General features: G+C 40.4%; 1 protein-coding gene across 5 annotated transcripts in view; it reads right to left on the reverse strand.

Moving 5' to 3' along the window:
* The window catches only part of CFAP70 (cilia and flagella associated protein 70), a 135301-nt gene that overhangs the window by 51942 nt on the left and 61339 nt on the right, over positions 1-22020 (reverse strand). For all 5 annotated transcript variants that reach the window (XM_037055873.1, XM_037055872.1, XM_037055871.1 and 2 more), the window contains 3 exons: positions 8313-8446; positions 8079-8194; positions 7678-7887 (listed from right to left, as the gene is read on the reverse strand). In XM_037055873.1, the coding sequence (XP_036911768.1) occupies positions 7678-7887; positions 8079-8194; positions 8313-8446 (460 nt within the window). The remainder of the gene's footprint in view (positions 1-7677; positions 7888-8078; positions 8195-8312; positions 8447-22020) is intronic.

A 22020-nucleotide genomic window follows, 5' to 3' on the forward strand; every position in this document is an offset into this window, starting at 1 on the left:
TTCCTTTTCTGAGCCTTCCCATCCCACAGAGCTGGCAGGCATATCTGAGACATATCTGAGATATGCCACATCTGAGACACCATCAATCTGGCTTTCATTGTATGCTCCACCCTGGTGATTCCAAGAGCCTCTGCCCCACCCAAGCTGTTAACAGTGGCTTTTTCATACAAATGATTTGTCTTGGCTCAGGCTTCAGATCTTCTAAAAGCCTCTCAAACAAGCGTCATCTGGCTCCAGCAAGTCCCTGTACCTTTTCCTAACTGCCCCAGGCCTGGCACTAGCAGCAGCAGGCCCTGGTTCACAGCATGGCCTGGCTGGGGCACCTCCAAGTCCAATACAATCAGCAGCCATCTGTAGATTGCTTTGTAGCTTATGCCAGGAGGCCCCAGACAGAACAGAGGTGGTGGCTGATTGTGACCAGAACCTTGAAGGAAGCCCCAGAGCCTGCGTACCCAATGCACAACTACAGACCATGTTAGAGCACCACTACTCAACCCTTCCACAAGCAACACACTCAAGGGACAGACTCAGTAGGCACAAGAGGCCTGTTGGAGTAAATCCTGCTCTGTGGAGTGGGCCCCTGCATAGCTGATCCTCCACAGTAGTCAGAGGGTGGTAGTCAGTGGTCACGACCAGTCTTTGCAGCTGATCAACCTGGGCATAAAAATCCCTCCCATTGACCTGCCAGTAGCAATCAAAGCTCAACTACAAGAGGATAGTGTCCACAGACCATACAGTGGGTGCACCTCGAGAACTCAGCTTGGGTGATAGGGGAGGCTGTGCCACTGGACCATACAGGTCACCAACTACATTAGTCTACTCTACCAAGCCTGAGAGACATAGAGTTCAAAACACTGGTTATAAGGATACTAAATGAACTTAGCGGAAAAGCAGATGAACTCAGTGAGAAATTCAATAGCATAAAAAATGACATGGAAACCATAAAAAAGAACCAATCAGAAATTAAGGATATACTAACTAAAATGAACAATTTACAGGAATAAACAGTAGAATGGATGAAGCCAAGAATCAAATCAGCAATTTGGAATATAAGAAAGCAAAAAACACCCAATCAGAACAGCAAGAGGAAAAAAGAATAATAAATGAGGATAGTGTAAGGAGCCTCTGGGACAACTTCAAGCATACCAACATTCACATCATAGGGGTGCCAGAAGAAAAAGAGAGACAGCAAGAAATTAAAAACCTCTTTGAAAAAATAATGACAGAAAACTTCTCTAACTTGAAGAAAATTGACATACAAGTTCAGGAAGCAGAAAGAGTACCAAACAAGATGAACCCAAAGACTCCCATGCCAAGACACATCATAATTAGAATGCCAAAGGTTAATGATAAAGACTGAATCTTAAAAGCAACAAGACAAAATTGATCATTTACCTGTAATGGAGTTCCCATAAGACTGTCAGATAATTTCTCAAAAGAAACTTTGCAGGCTAAAAGGGGTTGGCAAGAAATATTCAAAGTCATGGAAAGCAAGGACCTATAACTAATATTACTCTATCCTACAACAAAGATTACTCTATGACAACAAAGCTATCATTTAGAATCAAAGAGCAGATAAAGAACTTCCTAGACAAAAAAAAAGCTAAAAGGAGTTCATCATCACCAAACTATTATTATATTAAATGTTAAAGGGTTCTCTTTAAGAAAAAGATAAAAAATATGAACACTAAAATGGCAATAAATACATATCTATCCCAATTGAGTCTAAAAACATAATAGCCCTGGCTGGTGTGGCTCAGTGGACTGAGTGACAGCCTACAAACCAAAGGGTTGCCAGTTTAGTTCCTAGTCAGGGCACATGCCTGGGTTGTAGGCCAGGTCCCCTCCAGGCGGTACACAAGAGACAACCACACACTGATGTGTCTCTCCCTATCTCCCTTCCTTCCACTCTCTCTAAAAACAAATAAAATGTTTTTCAAATTTTAAAAATAAAAATAAAATATACAAATAAGCAGAACAGAAACAGAATCACAAATACAGAGAATATTTTGATGGTTTGCCAGGTGGGAGGAGGCTTGGTAAATCAGGTAAAAAATGTGAAAGGATTAAATAATAGAAATTGGTAGTTAAATAATAGTCATAAGGTTATAAAGTACATCATAGAAAACAGAGTAGCCAAAGAACACAAAGAACAAATGTATGCATGACCCATGGACATGGACAATTGTGTGGGGATACCTGAAGGAGTGAGGGGGTTGGTTGGAGGGGGGCAAAAGAGGAAAAATTGGGATAACTCTAATAGCATAACCAATAAGATATAATTAAAAAATAAAAACAATAGTATACAGTAAAATAAAAAATGCATAAAATCAATAGCATACACTAAAAAATACCAGCAATAACCAGCTAAAGAATAAATGTTAAATAAGATCCTATTATAATAGCAGTAGAATTTATAAAATATCTATAAATTACTTAAGGAGGGCCTCATTGGGGAGAATGCCAAAACTTTAGTAAAGTACATAGAAGATGATACAAGTAAATGGAAAGATCTTAACATACTTGGATGGAAGAGTTTAAATAATATATAGATGTTAATTACCCCTAAATTAACCTATAAATACAATGTAGTTCAAATAAAAATTTCAACTGGATTTTTATATAAACTCACTGTAAAATCCATATTGGTGAATAAAGGTCCATGAATAGCTAGGTCCAGTATAAAAAAGCAAGTAAATTAAAGAAACTGATATAAGTAAACTGATATTAAGGCATACCATAACAAAACAGCAGTAAAGAGTGTGATATTGTTTTAAGATCAGACAAAAGGACAGAATACAGAGCTCAAAGACATATGGACCTTAAATCTAAGGGAAAAATATTATTGTTTACTTAATGATTTTGACAAAACTAGATCCTTATAGGGAGAAAAATAAATCTGGATGCCGAGGACTTCCACCAAGATGGAGGCATAGGTGGAAACACTGTGCCTTCTCCCACAACCAAGTTTGAATACAACAAAGGTTTGGAGAACAAAGACACAGCCAAAGACCAGAAAATTGAATTATATGGAAGTCCGACAACGATGAACCATTCAACAGGGTTGGTAAGAGGGGCGGAGTCAGCAGCGGAGCAGGGTCGAGCAGGACAGATCCCCCGACCTAGTCGTGCAAGTGACCCAGACTCAGTCAGGGTGTGGGGCAGCCTGACCACGGTCGCACATTCGTGCACAGTGAGACGGACCACGCAGGCCCCGGGTGGGGGGGGCTGCCGGCGGTGCCACACTCTCGTACAGTGGGATGAAACGCATGGGCCCAGTGACAGTGGCAGCTGTAGCACCTGTGGCTGCAGCAGCGGGAGGCGGCAGACGCCATTGTTCCTCTTTGACCCCGCCCCCACCTACAATGTCACAACCCAGCAACTGAGTTGCCCTGCCCTGATGAACACCTAGGGATCAGATCCTGCTACGTAACAGGCACAAACAGCCACAAACAGCCCAAAAGATGGTGCAAGAAGAACTCAAAGTCCCAGAGCCAATAACTCTCAGTGACCAAGAAACTGTCAGCCTCTAAGAAGCACAATTCAAGACACTGTTTATCAGGATGCTCACAGAACTGGTAGATTATAGTCACAAATTAGAGGAACATATGAAGGCTAAACTAATTGAAATGAAGGGAGATGTCCAGGAAAGCAATAGCGATGGAAAGGAAACTGGGACTCAAATCAATGGAAGGGACCAGAAGGAAGAACAAAAAATCCAACCAGAAAGGAACAAAGAAATGAGAATTCAAAAAAATGAGGAGAGGCTTAGGAACCTCCAGGACATCTTTAAACGTTCCAACATCCGGATTATAGGGGTACCAGAAGGGGGAAGGAAACAGCCACGAGTGGAAAACTTATTTGAACAAATAATAAAGGAGAACTTCCCCAGTCTGGCAAAGGAAATAGACTTCCAGGAAATCCAGGAAGCTCAGAGAGTCCCAAAGAAGTTGGACCCAAGAAGGAACACACCAAGGCACATCATAATTACATTAGCCAAGACTAAAATGAAGGAGAGAATCCTAGAAGCAGCAAGAGATAAGGGGACAGTCACCTACAAAGGAGTACCCATCAGACTGTCAGCGGATTTCTCAAAAGAGACCTTACAGGCAAGAAGGGGCTGGAAAGAAGTATTCCAAGTCATGAAATCCAAAGACCTACAGCCAAGATTGCTTTATCCAGCAAAACTTTCATTTAGAATGGAAGGACAGATAAAGTGCTTCTCAGATAAGGTCAAGTTCAAGGAGTTCATCATCACCAAGCCCTTATTATATGAAATGCTAAAGGGACTTATATAAGAAAAAGAAGATGAAAAATATGAACAGTGAAAGGACAGCAAACTCACAGTTATTAACAACCACACCTAAAACAAAAGCAAACCAAGAGGACAGCTAGATCAGGAGTGGAACCATAGAAATGAAGAACACATGGAGGGTTAGCAACAGGGGAGTGGGAGGAGGAGAAGGGGGGAGAAGGTACAGAAAATAGCATAGACAGTAGGTAGAAAATAGATAGGGGGGAGGGCAAGAATAGTAGGGGAAATATAGAATCTAAAGAACTTGAGACACGTGGTCATAAACTAAAGGGGGGGAATGGTGGGGGGTGCAGGGTGGAGGGGAATAAGGGGGGGAATAGAACAACTGTAATGGTATAATCAATAAAATATATTTTTTAAAAAACAGCCCTGGCTGGTGTAGCTCAGTGGATTGAGCGTGGGCCTGAGAACCAGAGGATCTTGGTTCGATTCCCAGTCAGAGCACATGCCTGGGTTGCAGGTGGGTTCCCTGCAGGCTAACTCCCAGCAGGGGACGCACAAAAGGCAACCATACATTGATGTTTCTCTCCCTCTCTCCTTCCCCTCTAAAGATAAATAAATAAATAAAATCTTTAAAAAAATTATCAAAATTGACTTCCAGCCAAGATGAAGGCATAGGTGGAAACAGTGCCTCCTCGCACAACCAAGTTTAAAGACAACAAAGTTTTAGTAACAAAAACGCAGCCAAAACACAGAAAATTGAACTGTATGGAAGTCTGACAACAACGAACCATTTAGCCAGATCAGTAAGAGGGACAGAGTCAGCGATGGAGCAGGGTTAAGCAGGAAAGATCAGCCGGACCGACCCAAGGGCGGTGGTTGGCAGAACCCAGGCATGGGGTGGCAACAGGTGGACCCAGGGAAGGTGCAGGGTGGCTGGCTGACCACAGTTACACATTTGAGCGCAGATAAACCAAATGAAGGAGCGAACGGTGAGACAGACCACTCAGGCTAGGGCCAAAATGACAGGAATTAGGGATTGAAAGTACCAATGGGAAAGACTTTCAGGGTCAAGGTGCTGGGAGAGTTCACTGGAGAGACCCACAGGGTCCTGGAGGGTACACAAGCCCACACACACCAGGGAACCAGCACCAGAAGGGCCCAATTTGCTTGTGGGAAGCATCAGAGGGGGCAGAAATCTGAGAGAGAGCAGAACGAATGCCATTGCCCCTCTCTGACCCCGCCCCCACATATAGTGTCACAACCCAGCAACTGGGTCACCCCACCCTCGTGAAGACCTAAGGCTCTGCCCCTCATACCTAACACGTGCAAACAGACCAAAACATGGCTCAAGAACAGCTCAAAGTCCCAGAGCCAATAATTCTAAGCGACCAAGAGATAGCCAAACTTTCATATGCACAGTTCAAAATGCTGGTGATCAGGATGCTCACAGAACTGGTTGATTTTAGTCACAAATTAGAGAAACAAATGAAGGCTAAACTGATTGAAATGAAGGGAAATGCACAGGAAACCAATAGTGATAGAAAGGAAACTGGGACTCAAATTAAGGGAGTGGACCAGAAAGAAGGAAAAAATGACTAAACAGAAAAAAGTGAAGTTACAAGAATTCAAAAAAATGAGAAGAGGCTTAGGAACTTCCAGGACATCTTTAAATGTTCCAACATCCAGATTATAGGGGTACCAGAAGGGGGAAAGAAACAGCCACAAGTGGAAAACTTTTTGGAACAAATAATAAAGGAGAACTTCCCCATTCTGGCAAAGGAAATAGACTTCCAGGAAATCCAGGAAGCTCAGAGAGTCCCAAAGAAGTTGGACCCAGCCCTGGCTGGTGTAGCTCAGTGGATTGAGCGCGGGCCTGTGAACCAGACAATTTCGGTTCGATTCCCAGTCAGGGCACATGCTTGGGTTGCAGGCCAGTTTCCGGCAGGAGCCAGTTCCCTGCAGGGGATGCACGAGAAGCAACCATACATTGATGTTTCCTTCCTCTCTCCATCCCTTCCCCTCTAAAGATGAATAAATAAAATATTTAAAAAAAAGAAAATTTACAAAAATAAAAAATATATATATAAAATTTAAAAAAAAGAAGTTGGACCCAAGGAGGAATAATACACCAAGGCACCTCATAATTACACTAGCCAAGATTAAAATGAAGGAGAGAATCCTAGAAGCAGCAAGAGATAAGGGGACAGTCACCTACAAAGGAGTACCCATAAGACTGTCAGCTGATTTCTCAAAAGAGACCTTACAGGCAAGAAGGGGCTGGAAAGAAGTTTTCCAAGTCATGAAATCCAAAGACTTACATTTAAGATTGCTCTATCCAGCAAAGCTTTCATTTAGAATGGAAGGGCAGATAAAGTGCTTCTCAGATAAGGTCAACTTAAAGGAGTTCATCATCACCAAGCCCTTATTATATGAAAAGGTAAAGGGACTTATCTAAGAAAAAGAAGATAAAAAATAGGAACACTGAAAGGACAGCAAACTCACAGTTATTAACAACCACACCTAAGACAAAAGCAATCTAAGAGGACAGTTAGATCAGGAGTGGAACCGTGGAAATGGAGACCACATGGAGGGTTAGCAACAGGGGAGTGGGAGGAGGAGAAGGGGAAACAAGGTACAGAGAATAAGTAGCATAGACGGTAGGTAGAAAATAGACAGGGGGCAGGGCAAGAATAGTATGGGAAATGTAGAATCTAAAGAACTTGTGATACATGGACATAAATGAAAGGGGGGAATGGTGGGGGAGGGGATGTACAGGGTGGAGGGGAATGAAGGGGGCGAATAGGACAACTGTAATAGCATAATCAATAAAATATATTTTTAAAAAACTTATCAAATTGTACATTTGAATATATGCAGTTTATATAATATCAATTATACCTCAAACTATTGAAAGCATATGCATACAAAATTAAAATATGCAACAACATAAAAAACAACAAGCAAGAAACACGTGAATAAAAACACAGAGTAGAATGACCAAGTTCCTAAAGTGAAGAAAGAAAGAATGGCAATGAAGAATAGGGGGGAAAAGGGAGTGTACAAATACATAAGTAAATTTAAGAATCACAAGAGAGGGGCCTTACATGTTGGGAAAGAGAGTGAGGAGGAAAAAAGAAATTTAATCTGCTAGAATGATACTCCTTTTAGAGGTGCAGAGAGATAGCAAATTCTCTAAGATAAAAAAAAAACTGAATAGCAACATTAAAAGCTTTAGACTTTCAATCATGTCCATGAGGAAATATATTGGAGGATTCTTCCCTGGTATCCCTGGAAGAACTCAAAACTCCACCTGTTCATTTCACAAATATTTACTGAGTATGTACTATGTGTCTAGTTCTATTCATAAGGCCAGTAATTTTTTCCAATAGCCACTAATCATCTCCATTCCTTGGTTCTACCTGGTGGGGCTTCCATTTTGATTGCTGTTGTAGAAGAACCACTAGCGATTCCCCAAGGGCCAAAACTGGATTCCATTTTCCCTCCTTCTTCAACATACTCTTCAGTACCAGTGCTCTTCTGCTTCGTTACTCGGGCCTGCTGCTGTTTGAAGGCCTCATGAAATGCCATTTCCATTCGAATACTGTTGTTTTGAATTTCATAGTATATACCTGAAGAAAGAAAGGTGCTGAAATAAATGTGATTTGCCACCATCATCTACTGAAGAATTATATTTCACTTACATTTTCCACATTTTCACTAAAGCTTAAGAACTACATGAAGAGCCATTAAAAGGTAGAAAGACAAAGGAGAATCTTATAATGAAATAAAAACACATTCAGACCACAGGAAAATATCATACCAAGTAAAGTCCAGGCTATAACATTGGTTGGTTCCAAGCAAGTTGCATCCTCAAAGAAAATTTCTGCCTGCTCATAGTTCTCCAACAGGACAGCCAGGACACCACACAGCAACAAGCTGAGAAAATATCACCAACATGAAACAGCACGGTTCAGTATCACAGTCATGGAGTCAACACCACTTCATATAGAAGCTTATCTGCTCCCACTCATTCCCCATCTCCCTTCACACATACCTGTGGATGTGATTCTGGTTGAGGGAAAGGGCTTTCCGAAAACATTCCTGTGCTTTGATATTGTCCTCAATTAGCAGGCAGAAGGCACCATAGTCCAGCCAGTGTTCCAGGTTCTGGGGCTCACGAGCCAGCCTCTACAACATGAAGCATCAGGAGAACCAAGGTTATTCTATACTACGTTATATGTAATGCACATCACATCACACAGAAGCACTCCGTAAATACTATAAGCTCCATGACTTCTTTTTTGCTTACCACTGACTTTTGAATACAGTCAGTGTTCTTGCTTACAGTCAAATCAATAAATATTTATTAAGAATAATCTAAAAATCTAGGCCCTGGCTGGTGTAGCTCAGTGGATTGAGCGCGAGCCCGCGAACCACAAGATCGCGTTTGGATTCCCAGTCAGGGCACATGCGTGCGTTGCAGGCCAGTTCCCAGCAGGGGACTCACAAGAGGCAACCATACATTGATATTTCTCTCCTTCTCTCCTTCCCTTCCCCTCTAAGGATAAATAAATAAAATCTTTAAAAAAAGATAAATTTTAAAAAAAGAATAATCTAAAAATCTATTGCTTTCTGGCATTAGTGTTCTGGTTACTATAAGTTCATCCAATTACTTAGGAAGCTAATTACTGATTTCATGGTTTATATTAAAGATTCATATACATTCATTTTTGTCACAATTTTAATTGGCAAACATGTTTATCTAAAAATATGCAAAAAGTGCCTCATAATAAATGAAAACTACAAAATATTGCTGAAAGAAGTTAAAGCAGACATAAATAAATAGAAACACATTTCACATTCATGGACTGGAAGACAGTATGTTAAGATGTCAGTACTACACAAATCAAATTACAGATTCAATGCAGTCTCTATCAAAATCCTAATTTTTGTGAGAAATAGAGAAACCCATCCTAAAATTGATATGGAACATCAAGGAAACTGAGTAGCCAAAACAAAGCTGGAGGACTCATGCTTCCTGATTTCAAAACTTAGAAAGCTATGGCTTTTTTTTTTTTTTGCAATAGGTTTGCCTCCAGAACACAGGTGTCATGAAAACCACCACTAATCAGAGCCAAAATGGGAAAAGTAAAGACTCATATTGACATCACTGTCTTCGGACATGTAGACTCCAGCAAGACTACCACTACCAGTAATCTGATCTACAAATGTGGTGAGACTGACCAAGGAAACACTGAAAAATTTGAGAAGGGGGAATGCTAAGATGTGGATAGTCTCCTTCAAGTATGCCTAGGTCTTGGGTAAACTGAAAGCTGAATGTCAGGGTGGTAACACCATTGATATCTCCCTATGGAAATTTGAGACAAGCAAATATGTGACTATTACTGATGCCCAAGGACACAGAGACTTTATTAAAAATATGATTAAAGGCACATCTCAGGCTTACTGTGCTGTCCTCATTGTTGCTGCTGGTGTTGGTGAATTTGAAGAAGGTATCTCCAAATATGGGCAGGCCCATTACCATGCCCTTCTGCCTTACACACTGAGTGTGAAACAACTGATTACTCATGTTAAAATGGATTCCATTGAGTTGCACTACAGCCAGAAGAGATACGAGGGAATTGTTAAAGAAGTCAGTACCTGCATTAAGAAAATTGGACATAATCCTGACACAGCAGCATTTGTGCCAATTTCTGGTTGTAATAGTGACAACAAACTGGAGCCAAGTGCTAACATGCCTTGGCTCAGGAGATGGAAAGTCACCCATAAAGGTGGCAGTGCCATTGGAACCACTCTGCTTGAAGCTCTGGATTGCATCCTGCCACCATATCATCCAACTGACAAGCCCCTGAGTCTGCCCCTCCAGCATATTTACAAAATTGGTGGCATTGGTACTGTCCCTGTTGGCCAAGTGGAGACAGGTGTTCTAAACCCTGCATGGTGGTCACCTTTGCTCCAGTCAACATTACAGCTGAAGTAAAATCTGTTGAAATCACCATGAAGCTTTGAGTGAAGCCCTTCCTGGAGACAATGTGGGCTTCAGTGTCAAAAACCTGTCTGTCAAAGATGTTCATTGTGGCAATGTGGCTGATGACAGCAAAAATGACCCACAAATGAAAGTTGCTGGCTTCACAGCTCAGGCGATTATCCTCAACAATCCAGGCCAAATCAGTGCTGGGTATGCACCTGTGCTGGCTTGTCAGACAGCCCATATTGCTTGCAAATTTGCTGGGCTGAAGGAGAAGGGCGATCATCATTCTGGGAAAGTGCTGGAAGATGGGCCAAAGTGTTTGAAATCTGGTGACAATAACATCGTTGATACGGTTCCTGACAAGCCTGTGTGTGTTGAGAGCTTCTCTGACCATCCTCCTCTGGACTGTTTTGCTGTTTGTGACATGCGACAGACAGTTGCAGTGGGTGTCATCAAAGCAGTAGACAATAAGGCAGCTGGAGCTGGCAAAGTCACCAAGTTGCCCAGAATGTTCAGAAAGCTAAGTACATATTATCCCCGATACTTGCCATGCCAGTCTTAATCAGTGGTAGAAGAATGGTCTCAGAACTGGTTGTCTGAATTAGCCATTTAAATTTAATAGTAAAAGATTGGGTAATGATTACAATGCATCAAAAAATCTTAAGAAGGAAATGAAAATGTTTCAGACCATTTGGGGGTTTTGTATGGTATTTTTTAAAAATAATTTATTTAATTGTTGTTCAAGTACAATTTTCTGTTTTTTACTTCCAGCCCAGCCCACCCCCTCAGTGCTCCCCACCTCTCTCCCATTTCTGCCCCCCTTAGTTGTTGTCCATGTGTCTTTTATACTACTTCCTGTAAATCCTTCCCCTTTCCCCCTGAAATTCCCTCCCCTCTCCCCTCTGGACACTGTCAGCCTGTTCTGTTTCAGTGTCTTTGGTTATATTTTGCTTGCTTGTTTGTTTTGTTGTTTAGGTTCCTATTAAAGGTGAGATCATATGGTATTTGTCTTTCACTGCCTGGCTTATTTCACTCAGCATAATGCTTTCCAGTTCCATCCATGTTGTTGAAAAGGTAGGAGTTCCTTCTTTCTCTCTGCAGCATAGAATTCCATTGTGTATATGTACCATGGTTTTTTGATCCATTCATTTACTGACAGGCACCTAGGTTGCTTCCAACACTTGGCTATTGTGTTGTAAATTGTGCTGCTATGAACATTGGGGTGCATAGGTTCTTTTGGATTGGTGTTTCAGGGTTCTTAGGATATAATCCCAGCAGTGAAATTGCCAGGTCAAAAGCAGGTCCATTTTTAGTTTTCTGAGAAAATTCCATACTGTTTTCCATAGTGGTTGTACCAGTCTGCAACCCCACCAACAATGAATCATGGTCCCCTTTTCTCCACAACCTCTCCAACACTTATTTGTTGCTTTGTTTATGATGGCCATCCTGAGCAGTGTAAAGTGGTATCTCATTGTGGCTTTAATCTGCATCTCTCTGATAGCTAGTGATATTGAGCATCTTTTCATGTGTCTCTGGATCCTCTGTATGTCCTCCTTGGAGAAGTGTCTGTTCAAGTCCTTCACCCACTTTTTAATTGGGTTGCTTGTCTTCTTAGAGTGGAGTTGTGTAAGCTCTTTGTATATTTTGGAGATTAAACCCTTGTCTGAGGTATCATTGGCAAATATGTTTTCCCATATAGTTGGTTCTCTTTTTATCTTAATACTGTTTTCTTTAACCGTGCAAAATCTTTTTATTTGGATAAGATCCCATTTGTTTATTCTTTCTGTTATGTCCCTTGCTCTAGGGGACATATCAGTAAAAATGTTGCTGTGTGAAATATCTGGGATTTTCTTGCCAATGTTCTCCTCTAGGACTTTAATAGTGTCACAGCTTATATTTAAGTCTTTTATCCACCTTGAATTTATTTTAGTGTATGGTGTAAATTGGTGCTCCAGTTTCATTTTTTTGCATGTAGCTGTCCAGTTCTCCCAACACCATTTGTTGAAGAGTCTATTTTTATTTCATTTTATGTTGCTACCCTCTTTGCTGAATATTAATTGACCATAAAGACTTGGGTTTATTTCTCAGCTCTCTGTTCTGTTCCATTGGTCTATATGCCTGTTTTTATGCCAGTACCAGGCTGTTTTGATTACAGTGGCCTTGTAATACAGTTTGATCAGGTATTGTCATTCCTCCTACTTTGTTCTTCTTTCTCAAAATTGCAGCAGCTATTTGGGGTCATTTATGATGCCATGTAAATTTTTGAAGAGTTTTCTCTATGTCTGTGAAATATGCCGTTGTTACTTTAATAGGTATTGCATTTAATCTGTAAGTTGCTTTGGCTAGTATGGACATTTTGATGATGTTAATTCTTCCAATCCATGAACACAGTATATGTTTCCATTTGTTTGTGTCTTCCTTGATTTCTTTCTTCAGTGCTGTGTAGTTTTCTGCAACTCTTTTTGAGACCTGCATCTTAAAAATATAAAGGTCTTTTATCTCCCTGGTTAGTTTTATTCCTAGGTATTTTATTTTTCTTTTTTCTATATCAAATGGGATTTTTTTTTCTTGATTTCTGCTTCTGCTGTTTCATTGTTGGTACCCAAAAATGCCTTTGATTTCTGAGTATTGACTTTGTATCCCGCTGTTTTGCCAAATTCATTTATTAGGTTGAGCAGTTTTTGGGTAGAGTTCATTTTCATTTGTTTCCAGAAACTTTTCGATTTCTTCCCTAATTTCATTCTTAACCCATTCGTTGTTTAATAGCATGCTATTCAATGTCCATGATTTTGAGTGTTTGGGGTCTTTTTCCTTGGGGTTGGTTTCCAGTTTCAATCCCTTATGGTCAGAGAAAATGCTTGGGNGACTTTGTATCCCGCTGTTTTGCCAAATTCATTTATTAGGTTGAGCAGTTTTTGGGTAGAGTCTATAGGATTTTCCATGTATACTATATCATGTCACCTGCAAACAGTGACAGTTTTGTTTCCTCCTTTCCGATTTGGTTGCCTTTTATTTCCTTTTCTTGTCTGATCACTGTGGCTAAAACTTCCAATACTATATTGAATAGAAGTGGTGAAAGTGGGCTACCTTGTCTTGTTCCTGATCTTAGTGGAAAAGATTTTAGTTTTTGCCCATTGTGTATGATGTTGGCTGTAGGCCTCTCATATATAGCCTTTATTATATTGAGGAATGCTCCCTCTATTCCCACTTTGCTGAGTGTTCGGATCATAAATGGGTGCTGTACTTTATCAAATGCTTTTTCCACATCTATTGATATGATCATGTGATTTTTGTCTTTGCTTTTGTTTATGTGATGTATTACATTTACTGATTTGCGGATATTGAACCATCCTTGCATCCCTGGGATGAATCCCGCTTGGTCATGGTGTATGATCTTTTTAATGTATTGTTGGATGCAGTTTGCCAATATTTTGTTGAGGATTTCAGTGTCTATGTTCATCAGCAACACTGGCCTGAAGTTTTCTTTCTTTGTTGTATCTCTATCTGGCTTTGGAATTAGGATGATGCTGGCTTCATAAAAAGAGTTTGGAAGTCTTCCATCATTTTGAATTTTTTTGGAATAGTCTGTGAAGAATAGGGGTTAGCTCTTCCTTAAATGCTTTGTACAATTATCCTGTGAAACCATCTGGTCCAGGGCTTTTGTGTGTCAGGAGATTTTTTATTACTGCTTCAATTTCATCTGCTGTTATTTGTCTGTTCAGGCTTTCTGCTTCTTCTTTATTAAGTTTTGGAAGATTACATTTTTCTAGAAATTTGTCCATTTCACCCAAGTTTTCAAATTTCTTGTCATATAGTTCTTCATAGTAATTTCTTATGATCCTTTGTATTTCTGTGGTATCAGTTATAATATCTCCTCTTTCATTTCTGATCGTATTTATTTGGGTCCTATCCTTTTTCTTAATGAGCCTGCTTAAAGGCTTGTCTATTTTGTTTATCTTTTCAAAAAATCAGCTCCTGGACTCATTGATCCTTAGAATTGTGCTTTTAGTCTCTACATCATTTAATTCTGCTCTCATCTTGGTTATTTCCTTCCTTCTACTTGCTCTGGGCTGTCTTTGTTGTTGTTCCTGAAGCTCTTGTAGGCATAGGGTTAGGTTGTTTGTTTGAAATGTTTCTATCTTTTTTTAGGTAGGCCTGTATTGGTATGAACTTCCCTCTCAAGACTGCCTTCACTATGCCCCATAAGTTTTGGGTTGTTGTGAGTTCATTTTCATTTGTTTCCAGAAACTTTTCGATTTCTTCCCTAATTTCATTCTTAACCCATTCGTTGTTTAATAGCATGCTATTCAATGTCCATGATTTTGAGTGTTTGGGGTCTTTTTCCTTGGGGTTGGTTTCCAGTTTCAATCCCTTATGGTCAGAGAAAATGCTTGGGATGATTTCAATGTTCTTGAATTTGCTGAGGCTTGTTTTGTGTCCTATCATGTGGTCTATCTTTGAAAGTGTTCCATGTGCATTTGAAAAGAATGTGTATTTAGCTTCTTTGGGATGAAGGGCTCTCTCTATATATATATATCAGTTAAGTCCATTTCATCTAGTGTGTTGTTCAGTGCCACAATACCTTTGTTGATATTTTGTTTGGAAGATCTGTCCATTTTTGACAGTGGGGTGTTAAAATCCCCTACTATAATTGTGTTGCTGTCAATATCTTTCTTGAAGTCTTCTAGGATTTTTCTTATATATTTGGGTGCTCCTATGTTGGGTGCATATATATTTATGATGTTAATGTCTTCGTGCTGGATTCTTCCCTTGAGCAATATGAAGTGACCTTCTGGGTCTCTCTTTATGGCCCTTTTTTTGAAGTCTATTTTGTCTGATATTAGAATTGCTACCCCGGCTTTTTTTTCTTGTCCATTTGCTTGGAAAATTTGTTTCCAGCCTTTCACTTTTAGTCTGTGATGGTCTTTTGTCCTGAGGTGGGTCTCCTGTAGGCAGCATATGTGTGGGTCATGCTTTCTTATCCATTCAGCTATTCTATGTCTTTTGATTGGAGCATTTAATCCATTTACATTTAAGGTTATTATTGATAGGGACTTATTCATTGCCATTTTTGTACCACAGTTCCTCTCTGTCTCTCTCTTTTCCTTCCTTTCCTTAAAGCAGTCCTTTTAGTATTTCTTGTAGAGCTGGTTTGGTGGAGGCATATTCTTTTAGACTTCTTTTGTCTTGGAAGCTCTTTATTTGGCCTTCTATCTTGATTGAGAGCCTTGCTGGGTAAAGTAGCCTTGGTTGTAGGCCTCTGGTTCTCATTACTTGAAATATTTCTTGCCATTCTCTTCTTGCTTGGAGTCTTTCCATTGAGAAGTCAGTAGCTAACCTTATTGGGGCTCCCTTGTATGTTACTTCCTTTTTCCCTTGCTGCCTTTAAGATTCTCTCTTTGTCTTGGAATTTTGTCATTTTAATGATGATGTGTCTTGCAGTGGGCCTCTTTAGGTTCCTCTTGAATGGGACACTCTGTGATTCCTGGATTCGTGTAACTTTTTCTCTCATCAAATGAGGAAAATTTTCCATCATTACTCTTTCAAATAAGTTTTCTATTCCTTGTTCTTCTTCTCTTTCTGGGATTCCTATTATTCGGATATTATTATGTTTCATATTGTCTTGCATTTCTCTTAATTCCTCTTCATTCTTTCTGAGCCTCCTTTCCTTTTCTTGCTCTTTCTGGGAGTTTTTTCTACTTTATCCTCCAACTCACTGATCCAATCTTCTGCTTCACTGATCCTGATTTTGATTCCTTCCACTGTGTTCTTCAGTTCAGAAACTGTATTCCTCATTTTCTCTTGGCCCTTGCTGATAGTTTCTATTTCCTTTTTCATGTTGATATAGTTTGCAGTGAGTTCATTGTAGCTCCCCTGTAGTTTCTGGTAGCTCATTGTAAGCTCTTTGAACTTCCTGATAACCAGTGCTTTTAATTCAATGTCTGATAGCTGACTTGCCTCTATTTCATCTAACATTCTTTCTGAGGCTTCCTCCTTTCTTTTCATTTGGGAATTGTTTCTTTGTCTTGCCATTGCTTATGAGACTCTTCTTGTTAGCTTCAGCTTCTTAAATTGACTTGTTCTGGCTTCCTGGGTTTATGGTGTGAACTTCTGTGGTATAATACCTGTGAAATTCAGTGGTGTAGTCTCCTTGATCTCCCCAGCTCACTGGTCTTGGGCTGTCCTTTATGTTGGCTCTGTGCTTGTCTTTGAGTTTTGGGGTCTTTCTTTTGTGGGTCCTTCCCACCAGCTGGTTAACTGATGGTCCCTCTGTCCACCACCTATTTTAATTTGTTCTACTGGAGAGGGCAGGTTGCGTTGTAGCTAGTTATTCCATGTGTACAAGATTTTGAGGATTCTCTTTTGCTCTTGTTCAGTTGTTTGCACTGGGTAGTTTCTCCACTGTTTAGTTGTATTTCCAAATAGGTCTTGGATTGAGGTTTGTGTGGTTTCCACTTCCTCCTTCACCTTCTTCTGTTGTTATTTGTTGGTGGTTCCTTTGTCGTTGGGCTTCCTCTTCCAGTGGGTATCCTGGTGTTCACCACTTCGACCTACTTTTCTTTTGTGATCAGTTGGAAGGGAAGGCAAAAGGGTTTATGACAAGAGGAGAGTATTCTATGATATTTTCAGTAGCACCTGGTAGAGAAGAAATTGGAGATCCTTTGGCTATGTATAGTGATAACCATGATCTTCAACCCAAGTAGCCACTTTTTAGAAAGGATGGAAAGAAGATAAGACTCTTGTTGGGGAGGGAAGGCTTGTGAGTTGGATCTAGAAAGCAGTTAGCCACTTCCGCCAAGATGGAGGCATAGGTGGAAACACTGTGCCTTCTCCCAGAACCAAATTTGAATACAACAAAGGTTTGGAGAAATAAAGACACAGCCAAAGCACAGAAAATTGAATTATACGGAAGTCCGACTATATCTAACTGTTCAACGGGGACAGTAAGAGGGGCGAAGCCAGCAGCGAGCAGGGTCGGGCAGGACAGGTCCTCCGACCTAGGCACTCAGGCAGCCCGGAACCAGTCGGGGTGTGGGGCAGACTGACCACGGTCGAACATTCACGCACAGTGAGACGGACCACGCAGGCCCTAGGGGGCGAGGGCTGATGGCGGTGGCACACTCGAGTGCAGTGGGACGAAACGCGTGGGCCCGGTGATGGCAGCAGCTGCAGCACCGGTGAGGGCCACGGCGGCAGGCGGCAGATGGGACGCCATAGTCCCTCTTTGACCCCGCCCCCACATACAGCGTCACAACCCAGCGACTTTGTTGCCCTGCGCTAGTGAACACCTTAGGGCTCTGATCCTGCTACTTAACAGGCACAAACAGCCCAAAAGATGGCGCAAGAAGAACTCAAAGTCCCAGAGCCAATAACTCTAAGCCATCAACAGATTGCCAGCCTCTCAGAAGCCCAATTTAAGACACTATTTATCAGGATGCTCACAGAATTGGTAGATTACAGCCACAACTTAGAGGAACATATGAAAGCTAAACTAATTGAAATGAAGGGAGATGTCCAGGAAACCAATAGCGATGGAAAGGAAACTGGGACTCAAATCAATGGAATGGACTAGAAGGAAGAACAAAACATCCAACCAGAAAGGAATGAAGAAATGAGAATTCAAAAAAATGAGGAGAGGCTTAGGAACCTCCAGGACATCTTTAAACGTTCCAACATCCGAATTATAGGGGTACCAGAAGGGGGAAAGAAACAGCCACGAGTGGAAAACTTATTTGAACAAATAATAAAGGAGAACTTCCCCAGTCTGGCAAAGGAAATAGACTTCCAGGAAATCCAGGAAGCTCAGAGAGTCCCAAAGAAGTTGGACCCAAGAAGGAACACACCAAGGCACATCATAATTACATTAGCCAAGACCAAAATGAAGGAGAGAATCCTAGAAGCAGCAAGGGATAAGGGGACAGTCACCTACAAAGGAGTACCCATCAGACTGTCAGCGGATTTCTCAAAAGAGACCTTACAGGCAAGAAGGGGCTGGAAAGAAGTATTCCAAGTCATGAAATCCAAAGACCTACAGCCAAGATTGCTTTATCCAGCAAAACTTTCATTTAGAATGGAAGGACAGATAAAGTGCTTCTCAGATAAGGTCAAGTTCAAGGAGTTCATCATCACCAAGCCCTTATTATATGAAATGCTAAAGGGACTTATATAAGAAAAAGAAGATGAAAAATATGAACAGTGAAAGGACAGCAAACACACAGTTATTAACAACCACACCTAAAACAAAAGCAAACCAAGAGGACAGCTAGATCAGGAGTGGAACCATAGAAATGAAGAACACATGGAGGGTTAGAAACAGGGGAGTGGGAGGAGGAGAAGAGGAGAGAAGGTACAGAAAATAGCATAGACAGTAGGTAGAAAATAGATAGAGGTGAGGGCAAGAATAGTGGGGGAAATATAGAATCTAAAGAACTTAAGACACCTGGTTATGAATAAGGGGGGGAGAATGGTGGGGGAGGGAGTATGTCGGTGGAGGGGAATGAAGGGGGGGAATAGAATAACTGTAACGGTATAATCAATAAAATATATTTAAAAAAAAAGAAAGCAGTTAGGTTGTGAGAGGTCAGATTCTGAGGTAAGGTGAGAGTAAAAATAGTAAATAGGTGTAGTGTGTGAGAAAATAGAGTTAACCACTACAGTAATAGAGTTCAGGAAACAATGAAGTAGGCTAAGATCTGGGAGGGGTGTTGTGTAGTATTTACAATAGTATGAAATAGCTATTATTTACAATAATATTAGAGCAGCAATCATATGACAGAATCTTTGAGATACCAAGAATAGGGAGTATTGAACCTTCAATAGTGTGCTAATGGATCACAGGTGGAGTGAGGGACAGTAAATTAGCAATACACTATGATTGAGGGGACAGGGGAAACTTGTCAAGTGATACAATGTACCAGCCAAGGCAAAGAAGACTATACAGAAAGAGGAGAAATACAAAGATACTATTAAAAGAAAAGATGTAAGAATAGTGAAAAATGATACTAATATGCAGTAACTTGTAGTTTCTCTGTTATAGCAAAGTGAAATGTGTCTCTCTGTCTCTACTGTTGGGATTCCCCCTCTTTGGGTCCAACTCTGGTCTTTTCGCAGTTCCAAGTTTTTTGTCTCACTTATGGGTAAAAAAAAAAAGAAGGCAGGAGAAGGGAGGAAAAAGCAGTAAGTTTAGAAAGAAAGGAAGAAGGAATAAAACAAGAAATAAGGAAACAGAGGAAAAAGTTATTAAAAGATAAAAAATAATAAAGTTAAAAAAATAAAAGATCACTAAAAAAAAAACACCTCTTGTTGGTTTCCAGCTAGCCAAACCAGTTTTTCCAGCGGGCTGAGGGCAACTGGTGTGGCTTTCTCCCTTTTCGGTGTACTCAGCCAGTCTCATGAGCACTCTCCCAAGATCCAGTCCAGAGCCTCTCCCCAGAGCCCCACCCAGGGAATCCAGGTCCTCTTCAAAGCATTCTTTCCCTGGGAGTCATTGGCATGGGCTGGGGTGTGGGCACGTGCCCAGCCAGGCTGCCCTGGTCCCGCAGGCTTGGGCAGGAACCTCTCCCAGCACTACGGGGAATGCCAGGTCTTCCACCCAACCTCAGAATCGCTGCCAGGCTGGGTGGGTAGTAGGCCGAGTGGCTCTTGCAGGAGTATCCCCCAAGCAGTTTACTTTTTAAGAAATTTCTCCCACTCAATCCTGCCGCACAGCTCAGGCCCACATGGCTGGGGAGGGAGGGAGGGAGCTGATGACCCAGCTCTCTCCCAAGGACCCTGCTGCCGGCCCTTGACTCCCAAAGAGTCAGCGGCAGATCCGCACTGGTCCCTCAGACCTTACTGTCCTGCAGCCGTCTCCTCACTGTCTAGCCTTTCAGTGTCCGCTACAATTTCTGGTCTCCTATTTTCTTATATGCTGGGGCACTGTTGGCTATTTGTTATGTTCCTCCCCAGATTGGCCAGGTTTTTCTCCCATGTGTTGGGGGGAAGTGGAATCCTGTCCTACTCCACCACCATCTTCCAGTCCAGTATTTTTTAATTATTAGATTTTAAAATCAGTACAGAATTTTGAGACCCATTAAAACAAAGTTTAATGAGACTGGGGTGGTGAACACACAATACAATACATAGATGATGTAACCTATGTAATTTTATTAACCAATGTCACCTCAGTAAACTCAATAAAATAGAAAATAAATAAATCACATAGGTTAATGAGAAAAAAATATACAAAGCTACAGTAATCGGTGTGGTACTGGTATAAAGACACACATAGCAACCAATGGAATAGAATAGACAGCCCAGAAATAAACTGTTGCATATATTGCCAAACTATTTTAGACAAAGGTACCAAGAACATTCAACAGGGAAGGTACATGGCCCTAGCCAGGTAACTCAGTTGTTTAGAGCATTGTCCCAATATGCCAAGATTGTGGGTTCAATTCCCAGTCAGGGCACATAGAAGAATCAAGCAATTAATACATCAATAAGTGGAACAACAAATCCACATTTCTCTCTCTCTCTCTCTCTCACCTCCTTCTACTCTTTCTCTAAAATAAATAAAGAAGGAAGGAAGGAAGGAACAGTCTTTTCAACAAATAGTTCTAGGGAAACAGGATATCTACATACAAAAGAATAAAGTTGGACCCTTAGTTAACACTATATACAAAAAATAATCCAAAATAGATCAAAGACCTAAACATAAAACTTAAAACTATAAAACTTTGAGAAGAAAACATAGGACAATAGCTTCAGGATATTGGACTTAACAATGAAATCTTGGAAATGATATCAAGGCACAGGCCACAAAAGAAAAAAATAGACAAACTGGATTCCATAAATATTAAAAACTTTTGTACATCAAAAGAAACTATCTATAGAATAAATATATAACTCACAGTGATTTGGGGAGAAATGGGAAAGAATATTTGCAAACCATACATCTGGTAAGGGGTTAATATTCAGAATATTGTAAATAAAGAATTCCCAAAACTCAATAAGAAAAAGTTAAACAATCTGACTCAAAACTGGGCAAAGGACTTGAACAGATATTTTCCCAAAGATCTGATCTACAACTGGCCGAAAGCATAGGAAAAGAGGTTCAACATCACTAATTGTCAAGGAATCAAACCACAGTGTAATCCCACCTCACACCATTTAGGATAACCATTATCAACAAAACAGAAAATAACAATTGTTGACGAGGAGGTGGAGAAATTAGAACTCTTGTGCAATGTGCGAATGTAAAATGAAGCCACTTTGGAAAACAATAAAGTGGTCCTCAAAAAAATTAAAAATAGAATTTCTCTATGATACAACAATCCTACTACTGTGTATATACTCACAAGAACTGAAAGCGGAGTTTCAAGGAGATATCTGTACACCATATTCATAGAACTGTTATTCATAATGTTAAAAGGCACAAGCACGAGCCTATTGACAGATGAATGGATAAGTGAAATGTGGTATAGCACACAACAAAATACTATTTAGCCCCCCCCAAAAAAGAAATTCTGACATATGCTTCAATATGGATGAACCCTTAAAAATATATACTGAGTAAAATAAGCCATTCACAATGGGACATAACACTTTATTTATATAGACCGATGTTTTGAACTTGTTGAGGTCTAAATGTTCTTTTATCAATTTAGAATTTAGAAAATATTTTCTACTTAAAAATTATAAATGTGAAGAGATCTTCAAAATCACTAGTTATTAGAGAAATGCAAAACAAAACTACAATAATCTACCATTTCAACCCCTTTACAATCAC

This window comes from Sturnira hondurensis, unplaced genomic scaffold (genome assembly GCF_014824575.4).
Source record: "Sturnira hondurensis isolate 20B ecotype Veracruz unplaced genomic scaffold, ASM1482457v3 Scaffold0008761, whole genome shotgun sequence".
Taxonomy (NCBI): domain Eukaryota; kingdom Metazoa; phylum Chordata; class Mammalia; order Chiroptera; family Phyllostomidae; genus Sturnira; species Sturnira hondurensis.